Source organism: Charadrius vociferus, unplaced genomic scaffold, assembly GCF_000708025.1.
Source record: "Charadrius vociferus isolate BGI_N301 unplaced genomic scaffold, ASM70802v2 scaffold410, whole genome shotgun sequence".
Lineage (NCBI taxonomy): Eukaryota > Metazoa > Chordata > Aves > Charadriiformes > Charadriidae > Charadrius > Charadrius vociferus.
The window spans coordinates 2120922-2141413 of NW_009646499.1; the positions used below are offsets into that span (position 1 = coordinate 2120922).

At 39.5% G+C, this 20492-nt stretch overlaps 1 protein-coding gene across 1 annotated transcript in view; it reads right to left on the minus strand.

Annotated features, from left to right (window-relative positions):
- Positions 1-10517, minus strand: part of SMARCAD1 (SWI/SNF-related, matrix-associated actin-dependent regulator of chromatin, subfamily a, containing DEAD/H box 1) — a 35971-nt gene extending 25454 nt beyond the window's left edge. The window contains exons 1-4 of the mRNA XM_009883009.1: positions 10330-10517; positions 6870-7047; positions 5343-5406; positions 157-245 (exon numbers count right to left, since the gene is read on the minus strand). Of these exons, the coding sequence (XP_009881311.1) occupies positions 157-245; positions 5343-5406; positions 6870-7047; positions 10330-10517 (519 nt within the window). The remainder of the gene's footprint in view (positions 1-156; positions 246-5342; positions 5407-6869; positions 7048-10329) is intronic.
- Positions 10518-20492: the final 9975 nt, after the last annotated feature.

Genomic DNA, 20492 nt, shown 5'->3' on the forward strand with positions numbered 1-20492 from the left:
GAAAGCGGAAAACCTTTATTCTGATGGCAAGCCTTGAATTTGATTGGATTTTCTGATACAACACACCAAATTCATGACACCACCATCACTGACCAAGTCAGGTAATTCCACTTATTTTACAATGCACAGTGAGGAAAAAAAACAACCAGTACTTACATAATCAGCTTTTGGCTTTTTTGAGACTTGCTCGTTGCTGTTTTTGGAATCTGTGGGAGAATCTTTTAGTTTCCTTTTACGAGAAGCAACTTTAAAAAGAATTGAGGCAGAAAAGAAGAATTAATTACTTTCATTAAGTTCACCCCAAAACAGTAGGATTGTTCAAACCAACACTATAGTAAGTGTTGGTTATTAACTGCACAAGATGTTTACCAGTCACTATTATAGTTTCCTATTATAGTCGACAGATATATTGAAACGTCAAGCAAAGCAGCTGCTTGAAAGCAGATGTTTACTTACCTCTACATTTTCTTTAGTAGTTTGGCAATTAATCAAGCAATTACTTCTCATAAATAACAACTGAAATAGCTCTTTTTTTTTTTATAATTGCCAAGAGTTTTACACGCAAGTTGCATAAAAGTATGTCTGTCTGTTTTTACTCAAGCTGACTGCTTTTGGAAAGTTGGTATTTAATCAGGGCCGAGCCCCAGTTGTGAGTTGGAATATGCACATCACTGCCAATGTGGAAGTGTTGATGACTGATTTCTGGCTCAGGTGCACTCTGGAGAGGTTACCACCAAAGAGTTTTCAACATTAACTCCAAATATCTGAAAGAAAACTATGCATATTAAGTCAGCGATAACTAAATATCAGTGATAACCATATTCCTTATGGATAGTTCATATGAGCCAGAACTTTCTGAATATCTTTGAGCCTTGGTGATTATTAAGAGATTATCATCTCAGCATTAAGACCTGCCCAGTCAGGTGCATTTTCTGACTGCCGCCGTGCACAGCACATGAAGGTTAGAACACATTACCACTATTTCTGCACGTTAGCTTTCCTTGAAGCAGCAACTGTAACCAGACCAAATTATTGTAAAAATTCCTAGTCCCTGATCTGAAACAGTACTGCAAGTTAAATCTTTTTTGGATTAACAACTGACTGCAGAGCTTCGATGCTCGATACCAGCATCTCTGGCCAACCTCACCCCCAGGCTGCCAAAGGAGACCAGTGAACAAGCACACGCACATACACAAAAAAAGCACACTTGCTCTCCAATCCAAAAGACTGCCTGGGTGATCAAAATAGTTTTAGTTGTGGAAAATTAAGTAGTCACATCTTTTCACAAAAAGAATGTGGAAATAATTCAAATAAATTTTCTGCTAGACTCGCCGACATCAAACAAAACTATTTAAAAAAAGAAAAAAAATCATTAAAACATCCCAAAGGCAGAAACGTAAAACATCAGCAAATATTCCTTAAATGAAGAATCTGGCAAGATACCAGAAAACACCGATAAGATTTTTTTCAGTGTCTACGTTTTTCTATATATAGGTATAAATACATACAAAAGGCACAGTTCAAAGCACGCAGAGAATGTGCCAATGGAGGGGAGACAACTCTCCTTCACCACTCAGACCTTGACCTTTCTGCCCAAGAACCCCGTTTAAACAATATTGCCAGGAAAAGCCACACTACTAGCTTAAGTCTGAGAAATGTGTGTTTGTCTTGATATCAAAGCTAAGGGCTGCCAGGCTGCTGTTGGGTAAAGCACTAGAAGTCACGGAGACCTCAAGCTCAACTAGAACTTCCATTAAAACTCAATTAAAGCTGATTACTGCTCAAGCTTAATTAAAACCGCATTCAGGATGGATAATTCTGAATATGAACAGTGACCCTGCAAACCTCTTTGCCTTAAAAAAAAAAAATATTTCGAAGATCTCCCTGCTTTGAAGTCATGGGCTGAGCACTCAATAGTCTTTGAAGAAAGCCCGATCACAAGCAATTTTAGAGACAATTGAACTGTAGCAAAGGATCATGGTATCAGGAACCTATCAACACACAATCACTTAGAAATCACACTGTGTGCGTCATCTGCAAGTGACAAAAAAAAAAATCCCAACTTCCTGAAGACATTCACTTTACAAGGTACGCTTTCATTATTCTTTCCTGTTCTACGGCAGCATACAGCTGAGGGGATGAAGAAACTCTGTTACTGCTAGAGCAGAACCATCCTTGGAGTGGAGGCAGGGGACACCAGACCTTCCAGAGGAATCCTTGTTCCCTCTATAAATTTCATGATTAATGAGCAATGAGAAAAGCAGCTCCAGGGTTTCAAAATTTAGAGAGGCATCTGTAACTACTTCCACTGTTACCTGCTGCTACAAAACCAACCCCTTATTACTGTGACTTCTCCCACCACTACAAAAGAAACAGTCATTTCTGCCTGTTCAAAAAGCAGTGAACATCAGACAAGTTTACATGAGGCTTCAGCTCAAAAGCACCCTTGCCGATTTCATGGTTTTCACGATGTACAGAAAACACCACCAGAAACAAACCACAAGCACCAGATATTACTATAACTTCACATCTTTCACTCATACACACATTTTCAGTATGCCACATCTAGTCTTCATACCAATATGTCATCTGCAATGCTTCTTAGTTTAGCTATATACAACTACTGAATTCAAGCTATAAATACAAGATTTGTCATTTTGAAACAACAGAAAAATTTGAAGATGGCTCAGCCACTTTTGCTTCACAAAACTGTATCTTGTCCCTGACCTCTCACACACTCAACACTTCACAACAAGTAGAGCATATCATAAATTGACACAGGTAAGCAGATGTTCAGTAATGCCTCTCTCACATTTTAAAAAATGTGTCCAAAATGAGGTGATTTATACCATCACTTTCGGGCATGCTTACTCCTAATTAAACATTTTATATAACAGCTGTGATTAGTGAGAATTTTGCTGCCAAGAAAATTTTTCTGTGGGCTCATATTGAAAGGATGTGAAACAGCATTCTTAGATCAACACAAAAATGGCCAAAAGGCAGGGCCTACATACCAGAAATCAAAGTGGTTTAGTTCAAACACTCTGAACTGCAACAAAGTGTAAGGACACATATTAGCTTAAACTGGTTTAATCACAGAACCATATAATAGTTTAGGTTGGAAGGGAAGTAATCATAGTCTTCCAGGAAGTGTTTTTCCAGGAGCAGCAGCACTCAGAAGTAGCATGTCCCTCAAAACCATGCCAGCTTTAGTTTTCTATTGCCAGCATCCACAAGTCTCATCTGTAGAATCTGACCATGCACTCAGTGACAACCTCAAAATGTTGGTCTGGCTGGGTAAAAAAAAAAAAAAAAACCACAAAAAAACCCCACACAACAACAACAACAAAAAAACCCAAACAAAAAACAACCAACCACAAACAACACACAAAAGCAAGCCCTCATTAAGATTAGCCCAATGTTTTAAAGCTTTCCAGTGTTTGTTAACAACCTTTGAAGTTATACATAAAAATATGATAAGTTCAACAGGGGGAACGTAATTAGCAAAAAATCTTCTACTTCAGAAAGGGAGTAAAACTGTTTTTCCTCAGCATGTGAGCTTCCTAGACATATTGCTTCCAAATCCATAGGATACCACATGAAGAGACACATGAACCACTTAGGACAACTGAAATAATCAAGTGTGATCATAAATAGCTTTTTCCACTGTATCCAAACAATGAAGATCTCTCAGGACAACCATGGACAACTGAACTACAAAGAGATGGAGACTGCTGAAATGGATTAGCTTTTTATAATTATGTTAATATTCACACGAACCTTTGACTCTTCCCCATCAAGCCTAGTAAATCAGTCAAAAAGATTAATGTAAGACAAGAGATTTAACCCTGGACTAAGAGGATGTCAAGAAACAAACCCAAAGCCCAAGAATGAAGACTCTTCGTCGCAGTTTGGGCCGAACTGGCCACTGGGCAAACGAAAGATGCTCTCCCCTACCTCTCCAAAAAGAGGGGCATGAGAGAGAGCGAGAGAGCGCAAGCGCGAGACTTATGAGTTTAGAAGAAACTAAACTACTTTAATGAAATATTAATAATAAAATAAAAAGGAAATAATGAAGTATACACAAAACTGTATCAAGCTCCCAGGATTACAATCACGTCACTGACTGGCACTGGGGAAGTCCCAGACTGGACTCAGTGACAGACAGGAACTGGATGCCTGATCTGCATTCAGGATTGGGATCAACGGCAGACGGACAGACAGAGTCCTCTTTGGACATTGGCCACTGAAGAAAGAGAGCTGACCCTTTGATCCTCAGCTTTTACACTGAGCATGAGGCAGATGGGATGGAATACCCCGTTGGTCAGTTTTGGGTCACCTGTCCTGTCCGCTCCTCCCCGCAGGTGGGACCCCACTATGCTTTTCTGCTTCCGACCCTCCAACGGGGCAAATAAAGTGAGCTGCCCTTGGCTGTTACAGCAATAAGTATAAGCAAGAGCCTCTCTGCATACCATGCCCGGACATCAGCTATAAACACAGGTCTTACTACTCTGAGAGCAAACAGTGTCTGCACAATATGCTGTTAATTTCAGTAGCCAGAAGAGGCCCAGCTAAGAAGCAAAGTTACTGAACAAAATTGGTCATGTTTTACCTCAAACCAGGACACCCTTTTACATGCTTATCACTTTCTACACGCTCCTACATCATGTGCTGGGGGTTTTGTTTGTTCTTTTGTTTGGTTGGGTTTTTTCTATTTAGGTAACAGCATGAGACTGCAGAAACTCAGACACAGAACTAAAAAACCCTAAATAAGCTCTGAGGGCTCAAAGGGATTGTTTGGAGGATGTTTTGCTAGAGAACTGTGGGGATTTGTTTAATGTTTAAGAATAATAGCTCTTATTCAGAACTACAAGCAAGTCTTGATGTCAGCCCGAAGACCAAGTTGTGATGGGCCTTAACACAATATCTAGTTATGAGTGGCTACATACTCCAGTACATTTTTTCCATACCATCAGATTTCTTGCCTACAACGTTTAGAATTACTATTGCTAATCCATTACTATTTTCCTAAACTTCTGGGGGAAGAAGGAACCAGCAAGAACAGAAATCACTTAAGGACCCACATACGAAGCAATCCTGAGCTTCACAGAACAAGTTCCCCTTTTTTGTTCTATTTCTGGATTTTGGTCTGCATCCTCTCTTCACCTTTCCCCTCGCAAAAGCCTGTAATTAAGTTTTCCGTTATTACAATAAACAAACAATAGTTTAACTTTTAGCATACACTTTAGCACTTTTAAAATACCTCCCAACCAAGTTGATTTCACTGGATTAGCTACAGCTTCTTAAGTCTGTTTTTGGTGGGGTTTTTTTGCTAAACATACCTTTGTGTCTGAACTTCAAGCCAGCAGCTATTGCTTCATCCATTGTGTGTGTTGATTCTATCAACTGCAAAAAAAAAAAGTCAACTGCTAAGTGGCAAGATTTAATCCAGTTGAAGAGAGAACAATGATAGATCAGCGCAACTGAAGTACGCTTTAAAAAACACCCCAAAAAATACATGTATTACAAAATCCAAGAACCAAATTAACAGGTATCAAATTGGCTAGCCTGATCACGTCAGCTGTATTTGGAAACACTTTAAAAAACCTACTGCCAAACATTTTTAGTACAGTCTCATTTATTATCACTTTTTTCCTACTTCACAAACATACCATACAGGTTTACTTAAAAGTTTTGTGGTTTTTTTTTTCTCCCCCAAAAACTATTCAATGTTACTATCACAAAACCAGATGATCCAAAAAACTAACTTAACTCATAAAATGTCTGTGTACTGTTATGTCCCATTGGTTTGTTTCCTGAAAGTACATGCATGAAACTTATAACATGCCTCAAAGTTTATCTATACTTCTTTTCAGTCCTAGATTCTCTTTCCATCCATGTGTAATCTCAAAACAGATCATTTTACAAATTAATTGTATGATAAGATTTTTAGAATGCTTTTTGCAAGCGGGATAACTGCAACAGAAGCAAATGGCCTAAAGAATACACATACGAAAACAAAAAAATGAAGTTTTAAGGAATCACAATTCCCATGCATCTGTCCACCTTTGCTAACAGTACCTTACAATTTTGCTATAAACACAATTTCCTTTTCATTTTTCCTTAATAGCCTTCATCAGTTGCATAGCGTTTGTCAGGACAGACTGTTCCAGACACTTCATGAAGGAACAATAAATTTGCCTAATATTCCTTCATTTTCCTTAAAAAATGTTGTGGATATGTAACTGTGGATAAAATGTACACAGCTTCTATATACTACAGTTCTGCTAATATCTCAGGTTCACATGTCAGTGTAATATGAATGAATTACAGTAAGTTCAAACCTACTCTCTTTTTGCCTCACTAATAGCACTAAAGGCTTTGAGTATTTTATTTCATAAATCCAAGGACGCACTGTTTCATCTACTGGAGAAGATGGCAATGATTTCACCCATTCTGCATTTAATCAGTAAGCCACACTCCCAACAATAGCAGTTATCAATAGTTACCAACCAAGACAGCTAAAATTAAGATTAAACACCACAACAGAAAGAAGTAATAGACAAATTTTCTATACACTGGAGTTTGTTGTTACTGAGTTGATCTAAAGGCTTACATACATACATAAATAAATATAAAGTGTGCATGCGTATACATATATTCATTTTTATATATACACATAAGTGCCTGTGTATGCATGCATGTGTATATGGGAAGGTTACATGGCTGTAGTTCCTCTAAAATACATTACTTTGATATACCCTTTTGCTAATAACAATTAAGTCTGTTTCCTCTAATAAAGCCAGAAGCTTAGGAATACTGTCTACAAATAGTCATCAAAATAAATCAAAAGAACAGAGCATTATTACTTGTAGTAGTTCTTGGTCACTTCTTTGGGGAAAAAGTTCCTTCAGTGTTTGCAGCTTTGCATCTCTGATGTCTTCCCCTACATCCTTCTTCACAGCTGGCATCTGATCCCCACCATTTACATACGCCAACTGGGGTAGCTCATCTTCAGGCTGTTCATCATCATCAGACTGTTCAGAGCTACGATGTACGGGAGAGGAGAAAAAGAATTAAAATTTATTTTTTCTTATGAATGTTTTGCTCTACCAGCACGTTACTGTAAACCAAAACATCATACAAAACATGTTTAGATGCATTCAGTAACACTGAACCAACTTGTACCCAAGGTGATACCTTCTATTCAGGACACAATAAAGCACATACAATTAAGTAATGTCTTCTGTTTGCAATGAACACATTTCAGCTTAGCAAAGGAAAGAAGAAAGGAGGAACAGACAAGGCAAATACCATGACTGACCCTTATATTATGCTTATGAAAGGTTACTTGCCAATTTAGGAACAATCATTTTAATACATTTCATCATTTCAACTACCAAAATTACATCAGACCATCTCAAGTCTGTCTCAGTCTTGCTAGGATTTGTTTGCCCAACGGATAAACAGATGTGGATAAGTTCTTTGTAAAAACTTTCCAGGTGCAGTATCAACTCTCTGTCCCAGTTCTCAGCTCATTGCGAAGGCAAATTCAAAGATCCTTAGGAAGCATCCTAAACAGCTAAACATGGGAAGAACATTTCTGAAAAAAAACAAGTCCTGAATCTACTGGAAGATTTCTTATTAGCGCTAACCTGCAGGAAAAGCAATCCCTATACATTTTTCATGATATTCAGTTGCACAGACAAGACTGAACACAAGCACAGATCTCCCATCCTACTGCCTTCCGCAGACACATAAAAATCTCATTTCCTGAATGAAAATTAATTTAACTATATGGAGTTTGCCATTTCATAGGAACTTCACCATCAAAAAGGCTTGCCTACAGGGCTCTTTACACAGATATAGACAAAAGACTAAAACAAACAAAAAAATCCCTCTTTTTCCTCACTGTATCTTTGTTTAGCAGTTGCAACAGGCAGACTGCAATAGTTCTGAAAAAAGTAGTAACGTGCCACTTGCGTAGAAGTTATACACTACTTTGAGACAACTGTTCAACAAATAATCCTTTTCTCCCCATCCTGTTCAAAAGGCACACACAGCTACACAGAGTCTGTGGTTGTGCCTCTTAGATTGAAAAAAAAATTCCTCAAAACAAAAAATAACTCAAATTCCTCTGCAAGCCACCAAGCTATCCAGCTGTAAGCTTCAGAAGGCGAATCCAGCATCCACTTTAAAAAAAGTCTTAGTGAACTGGCATATTAAAATTCCATTAGCATATTGCAGATCTTTTTGCCTTGATAACGAAAAAAGTTTCTTTATCAACTGCATTTAAAAAAAGAAAAATCAATCCAAATAGATATGGTAACACTGCAATTACCCTTACCTTTCCTATAGGGGATTAACATCTAGATACTTGTCAACAAAGCCAGAGTTACACACATCATAAACCTTGTCCTCTCTATATGATCACATTCTTATCAAGCCTGAAGAAACATTCATTTAAGTGCTAAATGAGTATGACTCTGACGCACAAAACGTGTTAGAGTTCCGCTTTTTTCCAACAGAGCCCAGACAGTGACTCTGGTAGTGAAGTGCGGCGCGCTTCCTTTTAGGAAAGTTGTACTTTCCGCTCTGAACTTTCTGCTCAATCCCTTATTCAGGATAAGGGGGGCTGGGATACCCTGCAAAAAGAAAAAAATTCACAACCCCTCCAAACACTAGGTAACACGTGCACTAAAATGCACAGGGCAAAGACACTTGATTGACTGATTCTGTGCAAAGCCAGGCTAAATTCAGCACAAGGCAGAGTTCATAAGCCTGGCCAGATCCCAGCTAACTCCTGCCACACTCTCGATTTGTCTATTAGCTCAACCAGAACGCCACTTGTGGGACAGCTTAGTGGGTTCAGGACGCATCGATTAGCACCTGAGCCAACACACCGTGCCAAAGCGTCAGGCGCTGGGCTGCCTGGTGCATAAGAGACCAGTGGCCACACAGGAATGATGAAGAGTACAAGAGGATGTAGCTTATGTTCATCAGCCCCACTAGGAGCCACTTTGCTGTCCATCTCTCACTCCCGTTAACTGGAACACAGTACAGAAATAGCAAGCTGCAGCTCTTCAAGTTGGATCCTGCACGGCTTATTAGCATCGGCCCCACGTGGCACAGAACCGCTTGTACTGCTTCCAAACCGGGTTGATCCCAGAAGCAGTGGAACTATGTTTACATAGCGTTGCACGCAAGACAATTTGGCGCATGTGACCAGCTTGCTGTCTCTGTATCCTTGCACATTCTGCAACTTAAACCATAGACAGGAGTTCACTCTGCTAACTACTTTTTTTTTTTTTTCTTACCAAGCATCTGCCTTTAGTTGAAGCTTTGGGGAAGATGTGTTGAAAAAAAAATAAAAATCAAGAATTTCAGGTAATAGCAGCAGGCAAAAGCATTCTTTCATTTCTGCTGACAAGCTCCAGTAACTCCATGCTCTGCAGAACTGAAAATCTGACAAGAGACTACGCCTGCTAAGGTTGCTATTACCATAAAAGTTTTCCCCAGATTAGTTTAGACTCTCAAAAAAGCAGGTTAAGCAATTTTGTTTTGCTTAACACAAGAGCATTTAAGGGGCACAGAAAATTACCACGTTTTGGTCACACAGACATATAACTAGCAGGTAATAAATAGCAGGGGTTTCTTAAAACCATTCCAACTGGTTGTACGAGATGTCTGTCTGCATCTTGTCTCTCTTGTACTGTCAATGCTGCCTTATTAGCAGCATCTTGTCTCTCTTGTGTGGGTGCTAATAAGGCAGCATTGACAGTACAAGTGACTCTTGCACCTTATTCTCCTCTCTCCCAGCTAATTCAAAAATATGAATTTCCAAATCACTAAAGAAAAAAAGTTTTCACTAAGCACAGCAAACACATCATGCAACTAATACTTAACTTTAGCTCAGGAACTCATACTACACACTGAAGCTCTACTCGCTTTCCTGTCCACTACCGTTTCATAAAAATGAAATGAGCAAAAGTCAACTCCCATACAGTTTACAACTAATAAAGCAAACATTTTTATGGTTAAGCTTTCAAGTGCTATTAAAAGGATTTTAGAGGGGCAAAAGCACAAATATAATGAACATCACACGTATCGTTCAACACGACAGAACTCCTCCCTCATAAGCCATTTTCTCAGAGATGACACTTAAGAGCTGGATTCTTCTCCCGTTGAAATCCAGTAAAGTTTAGTTAGGAGCAGGTAAATCAAAAACCAGTAAAGCAGAACGTAGCCTCTGATTTTCAATTCAGTATTTCAATTTAGAACATCACACTAGGTTGCACAAACATTACAGAAAACTGGCTTAAAGCATACATTACAACCACATCTCTCCTCGGAGCCCTGTTTTCTTTCACAGCACTGAAGTTTCTTGGTTCTTCATCTTCGCTGTCTGAAGACACATCTAGGAACTGTACCCCTCTTCGATGCTTGAAATAAGACTGTTTCCTTGTCCTCTTGGCTTCAGGAGTTTCTGGGATGGCAGAGTACCCTGTGCAAGCCATGTCAATAAGAGAAAAAGATGTAAGACAATGACTTATGACTTCAAATATTTACCTGTACTTAAAGCACCAAATAGCTATGATTTCTTCCTTATAGATAGCAACCATTTAACAGAACTCACATCCTTATGCATGGAAAATTCTTGTAAACTGTACTTCTTAAAGTGGTAACTTACCTGGCAAAGGAAAGCCCTCTTACCTCAAACAATTTTTATACCACAAAGTTTAAGAGATCATGTATTTTAGGTTCATAACTACTTATAAATACATTTTTATTTTTGGAAAAATGAATAATCAGCAAAATCCTCTGAACTACTTGCAGGCTGATCAGGATATGGATAGAAACATACTGGTGTACCTGACAACTAATTTATGATCTGCTTGTCTTGATAGCTTTTCAGAAAGGGAATGTCAGTGTTATGCTGCAGAAAATTAGGAAGCTACATCAAGGAACTTGACAGTTAAATTGGAACTCCTATAGAGATCTAATCTATTTAGCCAGTCTTTTGCACATTACGCTCCAGCTGATTCTTAACAAGGAAACAGCGTATGGAAGGATGTTTTGTGTTATATACAAAGCACCAGGATACACAGAATCTGTACCTAATGACGATATGTCACTGTGAAGACATCTCACGAATCATACACTTCCTTCAATGACACTTGCAAAATTGACCCACTATGTGTACGTTAGCATGTATTAGTTTTTCAGTTCTGAATATGCATGTAAGACAACCAAAAGCATAAGCAGCCAGCCTATTCATATAATTACCAAATTAGTCATCAATAATGCATAACAAAGTCCCCTAATGTCAGCTACACTTGAAACCAACTTGTCTCATGCACACTTCTAGATGAGGAAAACATGACCACACCGGAAAATCTGAACAAAACCTGACATGCAAAATAGGTCTTGAAGCTGAAGCGGAGAACAAAAACCAAAAAGCCTACACTTTATTAGACTTTGCCTTGTCACCCTCTTTCAGCATAGTACCAAATACAGCTAAGGCGCAGTATGGTCTAACTGCATCTATTGTGTATTTCAAGGTGATTCTAACTAAAACTGATGCTCCCATGTATGCCTGGGCAAAGGAAGACACATGGTTCAATCCATTGCTTACAGCGGACAGAAATGTTCTGCTACCATCTTTAAAAAAAACCTTAAGGAAAAAAAAACAATTTTTAGTTGATACACATGGCCTTGAACATGCAGCTTCTAGCTCTTCCATCTTTAAACCGGCATTAAACAGAACTGAATACTTGGATGCAATTGCCATCTTCTTAAGTGTGCTATTTCATGTCAGTAATTCAAGAAAAACACCCAAGATGTTTTGCGAAACATATGAGCCAAGAACCATATGTAGCCTGACCTAGCGCAGCAGTCCCACTTCATTCCTTTGTACCACTTTACCATTTTTACAGCCAGTGCTAGAAAGAAAGAATAGTCGGTAAACCAAGTAATTTTAAGACCAGACAAATTACGGACCCTGGAGGCATATGACCGAGGATAGGAAGAAGAACACATGGAGCAGAGAACATGAGAGCTACAGAGATTATTTTCTGTATGAAAGTAATCTTGCAGAAAATAAATTTAAAATAACTCCCTGTGGCAGCATTTGATGGAAACACAGATAAATCCTAAAAGTACAAGCAATTTGCTGACACAGGAAACTACCAGGTACTACTGGCTTTGAAAGGGAAAGGTATCAAATAAACAACAACAAAAAAATACGGTACCAAATGCTGCAAAGCATGCTACTGAAAAGGAAGAAAAGAGCTTGAAAATGTAGCTTAACACTAATTAAAGGGATGGGAGTGAGTGCAAGTCAAACTTTTTTAATATCCACGAGGAAATGACAAACTTGAACATAGGGAGTTCCAGCTTAACATGAGGAGGAACTTCTTTACTTTGAGGGTGGCAGAGCACTGGCACAGGCTGCCCAGAGAGGTGGTGGAGTTTCCCACTCTGGAGACATTCAAAACCCGCCTGGACGCCGTCCTGTGCAACCTGTTGCAGGTGACCCTGCTCCACTGGGATGGTCGGACTAGATGATCTCCAGAGGTCCCTTCCAACCCTGACCATTCTGTGATTCTGTGAAATGTAAGTAAGGGTTCAATGACAGTTCAAAAAAAAGCAATCATTGAAGCCTTAAGTCTTCAGATGACCTTAGCTATGCATAGGAAAAATCCTATCGAAAATATGAAACACACTTCTCACCATGCATTAGTCCATCAGTTTGGAAATAGAGCAGCAAGAAGAAGGAGGAGAACATAACTATCATAATCTCAGCTTTTAATTCACAATAGAACATCACTGTCAGTGTTAGTTACAACAATAAGAACCATCTTGTTTCGGCACCCTGTTTCAGCAGGGAACCCCATGTTTTAATTTCCATCTAATCCCCCCCTGTAATCTGGTATTTCCATATTTCTTACTGACCAAGTTTAGTAAGAAGGGGTTTGCCTGTCTTTGGTGCCAAAGAAGAATTCATTTCCCAGGTGACTGGCAAGCTTGACCTCCCATCTGCTGTCGCTGCCACCCAGCCCACCCTCACTTCTCTGCTCCAGAACCAGGGCCTCACAAACAATGGCTGCCTCCTGCTCCCCCCTGGATGACCAGGACAAAGGTCCACTGGCAGCAAACACACACACACAATGGGGACCCCTCCAGTTGCTGGCCTTAGACACCCAGCCCACCCAGGACAGAGTCTCAGTCCCCCCCACTGCTGGCACAGGAGCACAGTAGCCCCCAGGGCCCACACCCCACTGCAGTTGTTGGTACAGACAGATGCTCCATGGACCTCTCCACCCCTCTACCCGGTGGCCAGCACCGGGTGCCCTCTTTTTGGGCTGCCCTATGCACAGATGGGCAACTTAGACCCTTTGGTCCTTCCCTGGCATCCCTTAGCCACCCCTCCCTCCCCACCACAGGGGCTGTGCAGGGGGGTGGCACCGCAGACACACAGACCTCCACAGCCCACCCTGGCCGTCACTTCATTTTCCACTCACTTTGTTCCCTCCAGCTGCTGGCACCCCAGACACACGGTGACCCTGCTCCTCACTGCAGCTGCTGGCACTTAGACCCCTTGTGGGCACAGAACAGATTCCCCTCACGCACTAAAGTAGCTAGATGAGGATTTTAACAAGAAGACAGGACTGACAGGGCACGGCCAGACATGTACACTGACCTGCCTCTGCACAACCAACCCCTTATCTCTGTATTTTTCACCCCACACTTTTTCCACTTCAAACCACTCTGACCCCTCCCCATCCCCACCTTCAGTTACTTACCTTAAACACCCCACAGCAAGTTTTGTATGAGCCTAAGAAGCTCCTACCTGCCTCTCATACTAACTCCCGTAGCCCCAGTGGTAGCCAGCCCCCTTCGTCTGAACGGTGCTCCCCGCAGCCCTGCTGTTGGCTCACAGTGATGGGCATCACCCTCAACCCACAGGGCTGACAGCCCTCCTGCGAGAGCCCTGAGAGAAGCCAGGGCAGGGGCCATTCATCCAAATGGGTTTTTCGGGCTCCCCCACCCACCCACCACTGTGTCTCTGTGCAAAGACAAGCCCCCTGACGGGACACAAAAAATCCCACCCACGTGGCTGCTATGGAAGAAACAGGATCTCCACACTGTTGATAGTGTCTGATTTACATTGTAAGAAGATGGGCAAGAACAGAGATCAAGAGAGAACAGGTAGAAGAGACCCTAAAAATAGAGAAAGAACAGCTGTGGTTTAGTAAGACCCCCAGCAAAGGACGACAAACAGTAATACACTCCAAACTGGGGTGGTGGATGGATGAAAAAAAATCTCCATGCTCATTTCCTACACCAAAGAGCTTTGAAACACGAATAAGTAAACAGACCAAAACAGTTACACAGGGAAGGTGCAGGAGAGTCAGCTACAAAACTCCTGTGAGTTGAGTTTTAACGACACAACTGCCAGCGTAAGTCCTCATATAAAAGGATTTCACATCCTCAAAACGCAAATACAGCATCACAGGCATCCTCTCACCTCCAGTGCATCAATCCTTTCTTAAAACTCACGTGCCTATAACCCGGACACCAGTGGTGCTTTCTCAGCTGCTAATTCTGGAACCACAATTTCATCTGGAAATAAAGGTAGTTTCTTCTGCCTCTGTTCACTAACACAGAAACTTGCTGAGTCAAGTTACTACTGAGCATAACGGAAGTTTTCAAAGCTGGTTTGCCAGCAAAGACTAGACACAGAAGAGGCTAGAATAAATTCATCTGATAATCAAATGCAGAAGTGAGCTACATGGTGTCTGATTCCTTCACCTGTGATAAAAGGTCTCAATTTTAATTGAGTTATGATAAAAATGTAAACCTTTCCTATCACTTTCAAAACATGATTAGGGTAATGATTTTTAGAAGAGGCAAAAGCCTCACTTTGCAGTTACCTTCTTATCCTAAAAAGCCATACCTGTGTAAACTTAGCAAAGCCTAAAAATTACTAGTTCTGAAGCAGTAACATACTTTCCCAAAATGGGCCTCCCTGCAACCAAGAACAACACGTTGGCAGTAGAAAGTTCCTCAGTGGTACCTTGTTCCATCTATCCGTGTTTGGAAGGAGACATGTCCTCAACACGGTTGCTTTGCTTTATCTGAGAACTGTGTAAGTTTTAGAATGAACAGAGGAGAAGAGCAAGAGATACCTTTTGGGAATGTATCACACATTTTTACTAAACAAAGACGTGAGCAAATTTATGTCAGCAATTCCTCTCTTGCAAAGGAAAATAAAGGAGAAAAATTCTGAAGGTTACAAAGTTGGGATAGCCGAGCAAGGGCTATCACAACATGACAGAAATACAAGACGCATAAAAAGATGGGAATGGAAATATCAAAACAGGTCTATAAGAAACATGAGAGGTTCACACCTCTATTGAATTAACAGAATTGATCAAGCCAGTTTTCATGATCTTTACCTTGTAGATTAGACTATATTTCAAACATACACCCCCTGTAAGTAGCATGACACACAAATGACAGGTACTCATGACAGCTTTGCTACATCCTTATTGAACTTAAAAAAAAAAACCAAACAAACAAAACACAAGGGAAGTTTACAAAAATAACAAGGTCTTAAAAATAATTTATTCTGTACAATATAAACCTTGGAAAAGGTTTAGATTTAAATAAAGAGTATTTACTGTTTCACTTGGTGACTTTTCATTATATTTTTACTTTAAATAGCAATCTCTGTCCAGTCCTCATGACAACTCCTAACTCCTATACCTATGAAATACGAAGTTGCCTGGAAAAAGCATTCTCCCTCTCAAAAAAAGCAATTATTTCCTTCTACCCCTCCTCCACCTATTCCACTGAACAGAATCCCTTATTAATGGGTGGAAAAGGGGAGCAGAAATTACATGTGTAATAAGGAGTCCTCATATTTAGAGGAAATTATAACCTAGTAGAGTAGTAACAGATTAAACAGTTATTGCCAGAGCATGTAATTATTGGAGGCAGAATTTCCTGATTATAGGCAATTAAAAAGACTAATAAGGCTGCCTGCCATCATAAGACCGGTGTTTGACTCTAAGGCCAGAAATAAGAAACCACAGAAGTATCAGTAACTAGAGACTTAAACAACAAAACCAAAACCCAACAAGAACTGATTTTTGCAATCACGCAAAGAGACTCCAGGAGAATAACTGAATCAAACTGTCCATGATTATGTGGAAACAGTGTTAAGTTATGGATGAAGGTATCAAAATGCAACTGTTATGACAAACATTTTGTTTAGTTTAGTCAGTAAATGCACAGCTTCAACTGGTCTTGAAAAACTTCACCTTGAAATTATTTTTTTTTTTTTAAATCATACTCACTACAGTCTTTTGGGAAGCACATACTTAGTGCAGAGCTGTAATTCTAAATATAACCTTCCACACAGACATCACAGTCAGAGAGAGACAGCCTCTTCTCTCCCAAATACAAACAAAACTGAGGTAACACAAACAAACCTTAGAGGCTCACCGCATTTACTAACACTGCACAACAAACATTGTCAAATGGAAAGCAATTTCCACCCACTTGTTGAAAGCAGTACCAAATGCATGCTGCTGAAGTCTACAAGCTAATTAATATTCCATTATCAAAGGAGTGCCTTTTTCGTTTGCTACAATAATCCTAGATGACAGTACTACTCTAAGGTGCTTCTTAAAGAGACCATTTTAAAATGATGGTTACTTCAACATATCTTCCCATGAATGCCCAGAAAAGTTCATGAGGTACCACAGTTGTTACTTTTTTCCAGAAGTGCTTTAAGTAGAATTATACCCCATGAACTGCGACAAAAAAACGGAAGACATGACTTCTTCAACTCCGGAAGAAAATGACAACAGATGAGAACAAAAAAAGCAGTCCCTGTACAAGTGGATGATGTGACACTCTCAACATAGTGACCTGAAAGTGCAGTCATTTTGGTTATGTATTTGAATAGTACAGAGAGAATATCAACAAAATCAACCATCAGTAACAGGATTATATACAGTGATTTAATTTCATCTACAACTTTTATTTCAATTCATTGTTGAAGCTTTGTAAGCACGCTTTTTGAATACAAATCTCATTTTGAAATTCATGATGGTAATTATTATAATTGGTACAGTTCTAATACAGTTCTGCTCCATTTCTACAACTGGAATAATCTCATTATCTTAGTACATATTTTAAAACAGCTAATTGAAAATTAAGATGACAGCTTCACTTTTTTATTAACAGACTAATAGAAACCAAATGTGTGTATTATTTAATAAATAATAATTTGTAGTCAGCCACTCTAATGCATTTTTCCAGCTCTTTAGAGAGGTATCTTTCAGATATAATTTGGTAACCGCACTCACAGGTGGTTTCTACCCCTCAGTTAAGTGATGTTCAGAGCTACCACCCACAGCTTGGCTGCAAAGTCACTGCGAGCCTGCATAATTTTGAATATACACAAGTATATAAAGACGACCAATGCTTCTGGCCATTGTACTACAAATTGCTTACTGAAGTGTAAGGTACTCATGTTCAATACAAAGAATCAAGCAGCATTACATACATACATACCCAAGGTGCAGAACAATCTACCAATACTAGTTTGTTCTGGGAAAACAAACAGACAATGGTGTTTCATGACACAATATACATCATCTGACTATTTTTTCCAAGATGAATGAAATTAAAACAATCATATCTTCATTAGATGCATTTTCCAGGACACTTCACAAAACAGAAATCTAAAGAAATCTGTAGGAAGTGATACTGAACCACATGCATTCCCGAAGGAAAAAGTCTGATTTTAAAATTCTTTTTACATAGACAATATGATTGCATGATACCAAGTGAAACAGGACCGAAAAAAGCCATCAGCCATTTAACAATTTTTTTTGTGTAAGTGAAATAAAGACCAGTCTCCTCGTGTTCCCCCAGTTTCATGTACCAGTATTTTGTGAATCCACTGTTTGTCTTCAGAAGAAATAAGAGTAAGTGTTGTCCTCACATGATTTATTGAGCATTATTTAGTTAACTTGGTGTAAACTGTTTCTTTTACAAAACAACTCAATACTTTGACTTGTTTTCAGCAGTAGTGAGAGCACACAGCACCATAAGCTAGTCATCTCTGTAGCTTTTCCATGGTAATACAAGAAAATACAAATAGCTGTCCCTTTTATTTGACCCAAAGAAAAAAAACTGTCTTCCTGTTGCTGATTAGGAAACAGGACAGGCACCTGCTAAATGTAAAAGAGGAAACTAGATTTGATTAAGTGCCTCATATCCCACAGACAAAATCTGAGTGTTTTATTTTCCGTTAACTTCTATATATGTAGAAAAAATTATTTGACTTTTAAAATGGTTAATTAATTCTTTTAAATGGGTTACATAACCATAAGGTGGAAATAAGTGGGAAAAAGTCAAACCACTTCATCTTCTTTAAACAATATCACTGAAAGATGAAGCATTATCTAAATGCAAAGTACTAGTAGTTACATCTCAATTTTAAATGTTAATTAGTACCCCACTTCTACACCAGCATCTGTGTCCATGGACTCTTAAAGTCAGCCACTTGCTGTAATTTTGTCTGCACTTCTACTCTGTTTAACTGTTAGCTACCATCATCTCCCATGACAGTTCCTCTTTCAGGCTGCTGTTCATCTTCCCTTTTATTACCTTATACCTAAACCCATACTCATGCCTCTAAATTGGATATTACATCCATTCTCCTCCTCGGTATAGAAAATAAGCCTACCGCTATTGAATATAAGCCAAAGACGACCAGTGTTTTGAAAAACAAGCAGCTCCAAAGGTGGTTGGCCTTGGTTGTTGCCGCCTACCTACATGCTTCCACTGACAAAGTCAAGCCTACAGGCAGATTAAAGGAAAAAATATTAAAAAAAAAAAAATCACAAAGACAAATAAACCACATAAAAAGCAGCACCATCCTTCACACCTATGTTCACAGTTCAAGAAGGGCATCTGCATTCACTAACTCGTACCCCGCACAAGACAGTGACCATCACAAACAGGAAGACGACACTTGATCCAAAGTGCACTTCCCCAGAGTGCCAGTTTTTTCATGCAAACCATTACAAAAGCGCACACATGCAGAAGCCACAACTAACAGCCACTTGCTTCTTGTGTTAAGTTCTCCCTGCCACCAAAACATCCTCTCTGCTATTGGACAGGCTACTTAACTCCAGACTGGCAACTCTCAAACCAAGACTTAGAGACTTTTTAAAATTTTTTAAAACATAACACACCAACTGATATTTGCTAATGTAAACACAGGAGAACTCCAGTCAACTGAAAACACTCAACCTGCACGAACCCAAAATTTATGTCACAGTAAATATATGAAAAAAATCTACTGTAATATTGATTTGGCTCACCTTTAAAAGGGGAACTCCTCCTTGTACGTGAAAGGTTCTCTTATCACTTAGATAAGGTACCATGAGAAACTGCCTTCCACCAAGGGAAGGTAGTATGCAAAACAAACGTAATCAAACAACATCGACTGATATTGTTGCTCCATTACTGACTAAACGCATAGTCAAAGTCAGTCTGATCTCTCCAATAACAATTGTATCTTGACATCTGTATCAGCAGCTGTATGGAATGTCTGAAATGTGTAAAATAATCAGCAATGACGTTCTTACTCCTTCAGTAACAGAAAAGCTACTGGTGAATGTGATTATGCAGTTGACAGCCATTACGGTTGTTTATTAGTATTAACTGATGAATCCAAACAGAAACAGCACACCTCTAGTGCATCAGCCAAACAAACCAACAGACTACTACACAAGCAAGTTTTTCACATTTCCATGAAAACCACAAGCTACTGCCAGTAAAGGACAAACACTGCTACAAAACTACTAACACATTCTGCTTGTGAGCATCAGCAGCAGGTTTCTCAGCTCTGTACAAAACCAGGCCCAACTGAAAAGAAACCGTTTTCTTTCTTTTCAGTTTTATCCATGGTAGTCCACGTTGCATTAACCTAGGACTCTAGTGAAAGTTAAGTCTACGTATGTTGTATTTACCAGACAATTAAAATGGGGGGGTGCTTTGAAAATGTTGAGATATGGTATTAGCGTAAAATAAATAATAGTAAAGATGATTAAGAAAGTAGGAAAGCCTAACATACTTTACACATTTAAATTGTAGATTGTTTACTAAACTGAAAAAAAAACCAAAACATTTCGGCTTTAGTTACCACAAGGCTTCCCACTTGACTGTAAACGCAGAGGTGCAATTCAAGCACGCACCGCTAGAAATAAGGATGCTGTTGCGGGCATTGCTGTGAAATACGTGTGCACAGAAAAGCACATTTGTGCAACGGGCAGAGAGGGAAAAACCAACCAAGCAAAAGGCAATTTTTAATTTGATTTCTAGAAACGAGGGCCTTGCACGGTTCTCAGGCCGAACACCTGACTCACCGGTGACCCCCGCCACATCCGAAGCCGGCGTGTCAG